The sequence below is a fragment of the Argopecten irradians genome, chromosome 4 (assembly GCF_041381155.1).
Source record: "Argopecten irradians isolate NY chromosome 4, Ai_NY, whole genome shotgun sequence".
NCBI lineage: Eukaryota > Metazoa > Mollusca > Bivalvia > Pectinida > Pectinidae > Argopecten > Argopecten irradians.
This window is the reverse complement of record NC_091137.1, coordinates 36,577,426-36,590,320: the sequence shown is the minus strand read 5'-3', so window position 1 is coordinate 36,590,320 and position 12,895 is coordinate 36,577,426. Positions and strand designations below refer to the sequence as shown.

The 12,895-nt window shown below is 36.4% G+C and overlaps 1 protein-coding gene across 1 annotated transcript in view; it reads left to right on the top strand.

Annotated features, from left to right (window-relative positions):
• Positions 1-2,032: 2,032 nt before the first annotated feature.
• The window catches only part of LOC138321514 (uncharacterized), a 60,564-nt gene continuing 49,701 nt past the window's right edge, over positions 2,033-12,895 (top strand). Inside the window, exon 1 of the mRNA XM_069265251.1 lies at positions 2,033-2,572. Coding sequence (XP_069121352.1) covers positions 2,464-2,572 — 109 coding nt within the window. The 5' untranslated portion in view covers positions 2,033-2,463. The remainder of the gene's footprint in view (positions 2,573-12,895) is intronic.

Here is a 12,895-nt window from a genome sequence, read left to right as displayed (position 1 = left end):
TGCTAAAAAGAGGATCATCTGGGCGACAATACATTATTTTCGTAACAATAATTTCGATTGATCATAAAATATCAAAACGTATATGAACAAATTATTGGGTCCATATTTACAAATATGTCTAAGGCGTATGACGATTTAAAAGCACACATCTGTCATTAAAATGAAATGAAAGTGAAAATTTAAATCAATTACGTTATAGAGTTCTCATTGATGACAATAATATCAAATATGTACAGGCAAAACCAAAATTGGTAGCTGAGTGCAAATGCATTACACAGTAGGCATATATTGTAAAATGTATTGTACGACTGGTTGTATGTATGACTGCTGTACCCATTTCACCTCGGGTCAGGATGGGGATATTTCATCCCTGGACAAGGAGGGGCCTTCTAGTCCTGAATTAGAAGATGACATCTCCTTCCGGACAGGGTGGGTTTTTCTTATTAGAGATAGGGGAAGTCATCTGACTCAGGGACGGTGAGGATCAGCTCACAAGGAAGACCATTTTACACCGAAACAGGGAGGAATATCGCACTCCGGGACATAGGGCATATCAAGATCTCGGCACATTTTTGTGTTAGTTAAAGATTATAGTAATATAGGGTCAGTAGAAGGGGAAGGTAGTACAACAGGGCCCGGTACATAGGGAGAGGTTTGAAGTAAAACAAGGGAGAGATAGCATTCTGGGAAACATGAAGGAGTGAAAGATATGGGCAATCGTGTATCTAAATGGTCAAATAAGTGAGCGGGTGATTGGAGTTTGAAATATGTGGTCATTGTGTTTAATTGGTTGATATAAATCTAAATGTATGACGAGATTTGTATGATTGTAGTGCTTATACCTTATTGTCCAAAACGCTGATACAGTGAAAGGCGCCAGTCAAAGTGCATATCGTACTTTAAAATGGTGCCAATGGAACCAGTCTTGTATTTTGCATCTATCTGAAAAATGTAAGGATTGTTAAAAACTTATAGACAGATTCGAGTTGGATTTAGTTGAACTAATGCGTTGTTAAAGAAAATCTTACCTGCGTTATCATGGTAAATAAAACTACTTCTGTTGCTACCGCGCAAATGTGGACGGGTCTGTATAATATTTAGTGGCGTATAGTCTTGAACTTTCAACCTAATTCCATGGCACCCGTGGACTCGGATAAGTGATATTTGAAATGTTTATCATGGCGGTCAAGGCTCGTGAAGGTTAGTCGGAATCAAACAAATGGTCACATTTCAGCAGCCCCACTGAAGTTTTGAGTAGTATTTCGGTACGTGAAAGGTTTACGCATTAAATATAGAGCAAGGCACACGTTGACGGACGAGACTTAATCGGCTACAGGTCAGAAGTGTCAAGATGACCCGAAAACGATGTGCCATCAGGTCGGATATATTCTAGACTACATAGGTCGAAGATATGTATTCTAGAGTACATAACATTACGAACCTGTATCTACAGACATTCTACGAAATGATATAAAGTGATTTACACACATATATTTTTTGCTCTAAATAACTCAATTTGTTGTTTGACAGCCTTTTATAACAACGTTTTCATTGATAAAACGTAAGGACCATCACTTCACCTCTAGTCCGACCAATGTTTCGCAAGTGACTTCATTAACCACATGTGACGTCATCAACCACATGTGACGTCATTAACCTCAAAGCACTTTGTACTTACATGTGGCTAATGACATACTTTGCTTTTAGACAAAAAACATTAATCTGAATTTATTTAGGTCTACTTTCAATTTCAAAATGAACCATATTTATGAAAAAAGTAGACATTGTTTAAAAACACCATTTCGTACTCATAAGCTCAGATAATGTTCAACTTCACAGTTTGTCATTTTGTATAAACATTTCTCCGTGAAAATATCTAATACGGTATTTCTAACATAAATAAATAGCTATAGCATAGGGTTCCATTGGACTTAAATATAAACAGGCCGTCTATTTATATAGAACTAAAGAGACCGTATCGTATGATGGCAGCTAAAACCACATTTAACCCGAGCCCAGCTAGCGCTCCCGGACATTTGTACTGTATCGGAGCTTATCGTAGGGAGCAGAACGTCAGTCGGGTAGAGTAAGTAATATCAGCAGTTAGCCGTAAGAAATGCTAAATAGCAATCAATATTTGTAGTAGTAACAAATTATTGATGTCATACGTGCGTCTATGTCGCTGAAACTCTTGCTTCCCAACTCTATATTGATCAGACGCTTTGCCTTACGCTTGATGATCAAGGCCCCGATAACTAGGCCCGGAAAAGGCATATCGAGTATCTGACATACCGGAACAGTTTTACTGTGTAACATGTAAAACGGACTGAGGAGTGTAATTATGTGTCGACACCTTAACCAAAACGTGTGGATATACGAAGGGGTGGAGAAAAGTGGTTTTTACGAATATTGAAATATGAAAATGTGCCTGGAAAATGTTCTGAAAGTGTGTTTATCAATAATATGGTGAGACATGTCAAGATGGGTGTCAAACGGCTTTACATCGCACAGATTGGAGGAATGCCGTTACTTATTCTTGTTTTATTGTATCAAACAACCTACATCTCGTGTGGTAAGTACTGCTTTTATTTGTTTTTTTACATTTCTTCTTTTCTTTTCTTCATCTTTTTAAATTCCATATATATGATACAAGATTTACAACGAATTTGAAAAATATTATTCGTCATTAAATGGAGATGATATCTACTTTCTCTTCGTCAAAATGACAAGCTTTGATTGAAAAAAAAATCGAAGAATATTTATTTCTATTTTCCCAGCTTTCAGTATGTATCAATTGACTAACATAAATAGTGCAAAAGGATTGGGTAGATATTATCATAATGTGCTCACACATTTCCCCTGCAACATCTTGATATCGAATCGTCAACGTTGCATAGATGAATGCTGATTTCGTATAATGGCAGCATAACAATAATCAATGTAAAAAGAGAAAATTCGTAATCTTTAGTTATAATAAACAAAAACGGAAGTTTTATCACGATAAGGGTCAGTGTTTAGAATTTACCTGAATTACACCTGAACCTATTAGCTTTGATGAAGTAATCTTAGACCTTGTCCGATAAGTCCGGAGGCCCAGATAGCCATCACTATGACCGTTACACTTTAGCACGTTTGTGATAGGATCTGCTTCTGATTGACAGGTGCTACGGTAATCTTACGTATTCACTTTCATAAGTGTTGGGTAGATATTGATAGGTGTGGGGGAAATTTCACTTAGAGAAATGTACACACGGATATAAATTTGATGGTGTATCCCATGGATGAGAAATATAATTGAAATGTACATCGTATTCACATTCGTTATGCAGTGCTGGTAATGTGTGCGGAAATGTCGCACGAAGAAATGTGCACCCGAATATTCGATGAGTGTCTCCAATCGATGAGAACTCTAATAGTAATGTATTTGCAACGTTAATAATAAAATTTGACACATGTGTGGAAATATCACTTAATAGAAATATGCACCCAAATAAGGAAAGGGTGATATGAACATTGAGAAGTTGAAAGTTAAGAAAAGTGGTTTAAAACTTCTGTCGTCTTTATCGGAGGGGTAGATTTTAAATTAATAGTATATTAGGAGGTGAAACTATCACCTTGAGGAGCATACTGGTTATAAAATAGCTCTCTCCCTCCCCCATCTCTCTTTCTCGCTCTTCTTTCACTCTCTCCCTCTCCCTCTCTGTCTCAAATACAACTTTATATATTATGTATATCTTATCTTGTAAATGCCATCTTGTCTATGTAATTTGAATGTTTAATTGTTTTGGGAACGGGCTTTATATAAGTTGTACAACTTGTGCTCAATCCCATTGCACATTTTGCAATAAAATATGTTTAAATCAAACCCAAATTATTTGATGGTATGAGAACCTCATTGTAATGCATTTACAATCTTGTACGTTCGACATAAGAGATAAAGTAGAATTAGACAGGTGTGGAATACATCTCTTCAAGAGAAATATGCACCCGGATATTTATAAGTAACTTCTAATGATTAGAAATGTAATTGTTATACATCAGTTGTCAATTAACTTCTTACGCAGAACGAAAAGCGTTTCCTACTTACAATTTCCTGAATTGTTGAGCTACTCATAAAATCCTTTAAACGACTCATCCAGATGGAACAGACTACACAAAGTGCAATACTTAATTCATTACACAATTAATGCCATTTGAAGCATTACGTACTATTCTGGTCGATTTTCATCAATAACAATATACAAAGCACGTACAGGTTCGTGATAAAAATGTAAATTGGAAATGAAAAGATTTTAGTTTCACTTAAATCACGGAGTTAATAATTATGCTCATGGATTAGTGGTTAATTTGTTAGAAGTTAGCTATCATTACATTGTCGATATGACGGATTTGGAGACATATAGATGGAGATGACTAATATGTGCATTATTGACAGAATAGAGATAGGAACGTTGTTCAATATAATCGTTGGTAAGATAAGGCGAGCTTATGGAGATGTATATAGTTTCTTTAACAATTCGATATTACACTCCGGCGCTTATGTGATAACAATAGACCTATTTCAATAAACAAAAAAATACTTCAAAACTCACAATTTTGCATCAAAGAAACAGCATTTTTCTTCAAACGTATATTTCATGCCTAATTCTTTTCTCATCTTGGTTAGTATTAATAAGTCAAAACAAGTTTTTCGGTAGCGGTTATTTCAAAATGTAATACTCAGCATTTTATAAATCTACGAATAAGTGACATTTTGGTAATTTATGTTGAAAATAAAATTTACTTTATACTTCTAGCACCAGGACTGAATTATTCATTGGAAGATAATCTAAAACAATATGTTGTTTGAATATAAAAGCAAACATAAATTTCCGAAATATTTTATGTGCCTGGTACTCGAATCGTACTAATGCACTTTACTTCATCCCTTACCATAAAATATGTTAATTCCACGGAAAATAAAATTAGTCTTTAACATGTATATTATGCATTCCGTATAATACTGCAGAAGATCTCTACATTCTTAATCTTACAATCAATCTCGTTTTAGCTAGCACCACCTGTCTTCAAGCATTGGCGCCAATATCATGTTAATTTCTCTTTACTTAGTTACACATGTATCCATCGGTACCTATAAAGATCATAGTTCGTTTGAGTGTGAATAAAGATAAGTGTCACACATTTGACAAACTGTCAGTTTCATTTTCTCGTTTAAAAGGATGTATGCATATAAATATAGATATTTTGCTCACATTTACCGTACCAGAAAATGTCGGCGCGATCTTGGTATATCAACAGTTGTGATGGGCGAGCACCTGCCTTGGAAACAGACCTGGCTTTGAAGTTTACTGATCACTGCACGCGGGCCTTTATCGAGAATTAAACATTAATTAGTAGTAAAAATAGAACAACAAACAACATAGGTTGAGGTTTAACACGTACAGCGTTAAGTTGCCACGAACAGAGAGATAGTCTGCGTGCGAAACGTATTAGATCATAGAGTGAAATATATCACGCAAACAAAATGGACATCTTGAGCACTCATGAAATACACATTGATTAAGTTCATTTATACCCCCACCTTTGACATTCAGCGTTACCGAGTGTAGAATCGATTTAACATTCATTCATAAATATCTTATTATTGACTTTCTCCCTTTTTCGATATGAAATATCGATGCAGCTTTAAAACCAATAAGGTCTCCGATAAATTTAGAAACGATGGAACGTCAGGGTAGCCTTGATCCGGACGGCGACCCTGGTTGTCTGCTGGTTTCTATAAAGTTGGTGCCAGTGGGAAAGTGCACTCAAAACTTTCTATATTCAATGTAAGTCGACTTAACCTGCCGGATGCGAAAAATGAAACAAGCATATGTTTAATTTATTTTTAATAGCAAATCTCATCGACATTTGATTATAATGAGGATGGGGAAGATAAGTGAAACAAACAATGTCGCGTTTGTAAATGAAGTATGTAGGTATGTTTGCAGGAAGATAAAAATTCATCCTCTCATTACTTTTTCCCGCAAATGATTTCGCAAAAGTACATCATGGCGTGAAAATCTAAAGTCATCAGACCTAAAAATGCAGATCCAAGATAACGATATTCCACATTAATATTGTTTGAATTCGTAAATATTTAACCTATAATACTTATATTAGAAATATCCACCTGACTGAAGACGATTATCAATTACGCGTTTTCTTTTATTCAAGCGTTGCAAAATGTTGCAGTCTTGCAGAGAGTATATGAGATTATCGGGCGCTATATCTCTGATGTTCCGTTCTGGTCGGGAAGGGTTTGATAGGCTCGCCCGTCTAATGGCGATGTGTTAACCTCCATGTTATGGCGCGAACGATAACATCGTTCATTGTACAACTCTAATTGTCGTCAAATCGCGAGCAGACGATCCCTCCGATAGCGGTCATTCAGTGTGTCTCGTAGACATGCTACTAAAACGTATAGGCATGATATAACTATATAGAGTCCCAAGAACAACAAATCCAGCATCCTCGCATTGCTGGCCAGGCACAATAAACAGCGGCTAAACAGCCAATGGCGGAATTGGCATTAATCTGGAAGAGAAAATATTTCGCCGTGTATTTTTAGATTGATGATTTTTGAGGCCAGATTTGCCGAATACAAATTGTATACTTTCTCTGCTTTTTGAATAATATGATATTGGCGGTGCAACGATAAAAATGAAACTTTATTTATATAAGCTCTATTCCATATTTCTAAACTAGACAATCTTTGTTTTGTTGTTTTCGTCGGACTATAAAACATTTACATGGTATTTTCTATCACCAGTTCTAGTTATTTTTTGTTTGCATGTTGACCAATATAATTACACAGCGTGACTATTTTGATGCATATGTTTACACCCCGTGCGTAAATCGCGTGGCTGATTAATTTCCCGATCACTATCGGTAATGGTTATTGATTTCTCATAGATTAAAACGTTTAAACTTTTGATCCTGCGATCGTGTGTGAAATTCCACAGCTGTGTGTACTTACGGTAGAGTCATTCATACCAGCCACAACTTTCCTCTGTGGTGTCAGACTATCAGTCGGGTACATATCGCTCAATAATACCATAATTCCTCGGGATATTGACCTTTGACCTGGGATGGGTATTCGCGTTAAAGCGTACTAAATTTATTTTCAAATTTGATATCGAAATTCAGGAAAGTCCCTTTAATAACGCAGATAAGTTGGATCTAATCACTCCTCTATTCTGTTACATTAACATTTTCTTTATTCTCTGTATCTGCAACCATTTTCAAACGGAAAACAATTATTGACAATTGCCGTGAAATTTGTTGTTCAGTTGTTAAATGATAATAAAGATCATACATATTCATTAGCGGTTTTATAAACAAGATATAACAATCTTTTTGATTGGTGAATATATTGTGTATGACCTTATTGTTTCAAATGTTAAGTATGACACATTAAGGATGAACTTAGCTCAGTATTTCCACGTGATAATCATGGTTAGAAACAGTAAAATGTCACTTCGCCTCGTTAAATATCTTTGTGGTTTTGTTCTATCAATATGACCGATTAAATAAATAATAACTACATATGTACATATGGTGGTCCTAATATGTCATGGCTTTTCTGAAGTATAAACTAATTATCGTCACGGTTCACTTTCAATTCTTTCCGGGTTGGCGGGCCACGATAAAGTGAAAAGAGGTAACTGGGTTCAAATTGGAAGAACTGTTATGATTTTAAGACATCAGTTTACGTTTCCGTATAATATATGTGTGTGGCACTGTAACTGCTTCGTTTCAAAAGAAAATATTAATGAAAAGATGAACTTTTGCTTTATAAATTCTGATCGTGTCATGGGAAAAAATCGTCTGTTAGCATAGTGTACCGTTACAATCAAAACTTCACACGACCCACATGTTCCAAGGCAATTACATAAATCATAATTAAAATTCTGGCTTCCTAAATGAAAACGCCGTTTATATTACAAAACTCATAATTAAATCAAAAAGCAGTTTTAATTGAATTAGTGTATATGCACCCGGAGATTAAACAAGTACATATATCAAGTTTCTTGTGTACTTATAGATGTTTACTATAGGGCCCTGTCCTTTATATTGCATGATAACAATAACATAGTTCATGTAGCGACTTGTGTTAGGTAAACACAATTAATAATTGACAAAATGAAAAGGTTTTATTTACTCTCTCCACGGTTAAAAACTATAAGCTCATGATCACGTGTTACTGTTTATCTCCGCCATTTCAAACACGTGAGCGACCTCGATCTAGCGGAATGCCGGCGCCGAGAGTAAATTATTCATATGTTGGGATTAAACTCCAAAGTTGATGATGTCGCGAATTTTTCTGTATAGGTTATAGTAAGGTAGTAATTGATTCCCAGGTAAGATTATCGAACAGTTGCTCCTGCGTAACGTAACTCCCTTTTATTGTGTTTGTTGATAGTTTGTTACAGCACAGCATACGCAGCTTATGTAGGTTAAACTAACTACAAGTCGTAAAATTTATATAGGACACGTCTTCGGCACTACAAACCTTTTTTGGCTATGCTAATTATATATTTAGAAACATGTAGCGACCCACATTTTAGGATTGTTCATATTTATTTGAAATTAATATGGTTGTCTTATAAAATATTACCATTATCCATAACAAATTTGAAGCAAAAACATTTCTTAAATTACATGTATTTGGTACATTTGAAATCGCTGAAACTTCACTGCAACCAAACATCAGACTGTTTCAAAGCAAGGCCCCAGTTTTGGCAATGTGCATAATTATGGTAGTATACGTAAAAAAATAAATAAAGCCATCATATTTATTTCGGCATTATCTCGCCATATAAGTAGTTTGAAAGTTACGTTTTATGAAGTATTTCCTAGTGAAAACCCTACTCTTTCAACGTATATTAATGTTCCATATGTAAAGGATTTTATTTTTGTAAAACATTATTTCATGTCAAGACATAACATACGAAACGGTGGCGTTTATATCAGTAGGTAAATGTGAATGCCCATATAAGGGCATACAGTACAGACAGTTTCCAGGAAAGAGGGGATAACTAACCACTTTTCGGCAGAGTCGTAAAATACACAATTCCTGCTGGAGCTGTATTTATTGGAACTTTCAATAAGGCTACGTAGATAATATACGTTTCTATGGCGTATCCTCGACTGTCAGGTAGATGATATCCATCAACACAGGCATAGTCATAGCGAATTTTATAGGATAGGAACAGTTGCCTTTATTTCAAGTTTATAGCTAATTTCCCAGCTTATAACATTTGTGAATGCGGTAATGCCTCCATTTTATGCCGAAGCGCTCGCGAACAGGCCATATAGTCCAATTACCCGGTACTTGTAGGGAAGGTGTGACGGTGGCTTGAAGACAGCGGTAGGAAGTAAGGTTAATATGACATTGGAGACGTAAGGAATGGTACATAGATAGAAGTCCTTTGTCGACAGTAGCTTGATATTACTCGGAGTGCCATATGTAGTATATGTAATATTTTATTCTTGTCGTCTGTTAGGTTGAAGAAATAATATCTTACAATAATCACCATAGAGTCATAATATACCGACAGTTAACGTTCTTACTCTTTTTAGAAATGAAAAAAATACGTTCTTCGTACCGACAGTTAACGTTCTTACTCTTTTTAGAAATGAAAAAAATACGTTCTTCGTCAATCGATGAATGCAGTAGGCGAAATGATTGTCACCTTCAGGTTGTTTTGGTTTCTATTAGTTTAACGTCCTTTTAACAACCAAGGTCATTTGAGGACTATCAGGTTTAGTTGTTTGAGGAAACCCGGATTATCCGAAGAAAAGCCACCAACTATCTGTCAGTACATGACAACTACCCCGTATGGGATATGACCTGCGACCTAGAGATTGAGAGCATGTAATAATACGCCAGGACATCTTCACTTGACCATCGCGGCCCTTATAAGACCAATTTAGATGGATGCGACGGAAAAATCCCCAGCTAGAACAACTATATAATAGCTTAAAAAGTCAAATTTTTGTTTGTAAGTAGGTTTACCTATTTGCATAGTAATAATTATCATCATTGAATTGACATAAAGTTAGATAATAGCTATACTATATATATATATTTTCTGATGTGCCCACTGAAGTGCAATTTCGGGAAAAGGAGAAAAACAAAGTGCAATTTCGGGAAAAGGAGAAAAACAAACTAACGTCTAAAGCATAATGAAAACTACCTTTATGTACTATAGAAATTAAAATATCAGTTTTAGGTGAGGCATGACTAACTTCTTCAGATTCCTTTTGGATTTCAAATCAGCGTCGTTTTTGTTTTTTCGCTTCCAACACTTGGCCACTGTTTCTTCATATCCTTCATAGACAAAAAGGAAATATCACAAAAATAAACAAAGACAATGGACATGGAACTTTATTGAGTTCGACGAAGAGAGAAACAAACTAATTTTGACCGCTAGCTATCATTCTATTAAAGCTGGTGAAAATAACATTCTTTTGGGCAAGAGGCTTTGTGCAGTCGTTCGCTAAATTGGTTAGATGGTATTCGGGACATTTTTCTCCGGTTAACTTTACAGTACGTATATTTATGGTAGAATGCTCAAGGGAGACATAGATTGGTCAGTTTGGACCTCTGAAGACTACCGGTCAAGTACGTAATTAGATGTTCTACCAATAAAATACAGGTGTGAAACTAGTTATATGACTTCCGTTTGTACATATATAGACCGTTTATCTGCTAAATTCCCCGGCGTAAGATTTACGACTCGAATGTGTATCACCTAAACCGGATTGTTTAATGAAGTTCGACCCTTTCATCCCCCGTCGAGGGTGGGAATCATCTCAGTGTTACTGTTTCACTTTCTCATTGCAAATGTTTTGTTTACATACTTGTCAAGAATACAGAGGGTAGTGGTTGAAACTTAGTATACCATTACACTGGTATGTGTCGCAGGTATGGCCTTTATTTCACAGGTAATAAAGTGGCTGTCGCACCTGTTCAAGTATCCGAGAGTGCTACCCATGCATCCTCGTAAAGTGTGAAGCGTTATCATTATTAGGGCTCGGAAGACAGATAACAACAAAAGATTCACTCCACCGTGTTACAATCAACAGAATAGCAAGGTATCAAATATTCCGAGTAATTTGATTAAAGACCTCTACCGGTATCGTCGTCAATTTAACAGACAAACGCTGAACAGATAATATGGCTTAATTAAAGCGTCACCTGTAATTTATCAGTATGTATAAAGGTTCACTGTGTACTCGTTTGAAGTATTACAACAATTGGACGATACACTAAAAACTTAAGTGTATCTGCTTTCGTCGGTAATGGAACCCCGATGAGAGTATCAACTCCGCATTGATATACTGTGTGTTTTGACACACTAATTCAGGATACACGAACATCATAGCTTGTATACATATGGATGTAACGCTTGATGCACCCAATTCTGTCACCCAGATGTGACCAAGTATAAATTACTGCTCGATGTCTTCGAGAATAGGCGGTTCAGTAAGATAGCACTACAAAACTATAAAATTCGACCATAAAACGTCACATAGCCATGACGTCACACATAGCCTCTTACGTTTTAAATGTACTACGCAACGATCGTAAAGTGAACATTCACCACTCTGTGCCCGGACCGACACATTGTTTCTTTGATTAATTAACGTCCTATTTACAGTCAGGGTCATGTAAAGACGGCCTACCATGAATGCGCTGTGACGCGTGTGTAGTGTGCTGTACGTGTTTTTGGAGACTTTGGTATACTAGTGATGGGTCTTCTTGTTTAGTTGAACTCTTGCCCTTTTTATAGTGTTATATCACTGAAGCATGCCGTCGCAGACATCCAACAGGCAACACACTCCACTCGGTTACATTATACTGACAATGGACGAACCAGTCGTCCCACTCCTTTAATGCTGAGCGCTTAAGCACGAGCATAAACTACCACTGTTAAAGACTGTGTTGTGTCTCGGCCCGGGGACAGAACCCAGAGCCTTCCCCACAGGGCCGAAAGCGAGGCGGTGTCTAGGGAGAATAAAGTAAGTTAGAAAGAAAGAAAATTTTATAATAGTCGCCTTTTTTGATTATGAAATAGTAGCAGTAGGTAGAATTCATAAGCACAACCTACATGGCGGACAAAACTTTAGACACACATCATAGTCTTCAAAAGTGGTAGTTTCTGCTAGGTTTCTTCTGAATGAGATAGCACTAAAAGGCATGAGTTCCTATATTACAAGAACATAATATACCGTGGCCTCCAAAAACATGACTACTGCACACATCGGAGTTCGTCCTTGAATGATCTTAGTTATTGATAGTGCGTTTAACCTTAAAAAGTAAACTAGGGAAAAAAATAAACAAAAACTGACCAGACTTCCGTAAGAGCTAATTTAGGATTATTTGAGAGCTACATGTACATATTACGACATGAAGACTTCGCTACCTCCTATAAAACAATCCGGATATAAGATTCCATTGAAAGGTCAATTGATCTTGTTCAAATAATTTTAAATCATCTCTAACCACCAAGGTGCTAAACGAGAGTGGGTACTTAATTTATCCTGCCCTAGAATTGATTATATGCCCCTTCATGGGTACCCAGGTGGTAACACATACAATACGAAGAGAGGCTATATAAATGTCATTCAGGTCGACCCCACACAACTCTCGTCAAGACCAGACTATCCGGATGGCTATCCCAGGGTTCTCTGTGGGGGATACCTCTATTCAACAGCGGTATGTACGCGGCTGTAACCATGGCGACCAGAGTTATCTCCCCTTATGTGTCCAGCACAGATGTCATTCGGCCCTAGGTCAATAACATACAAATGCTATGTCCAGATTTCCATGTGCCATGTACCTGTG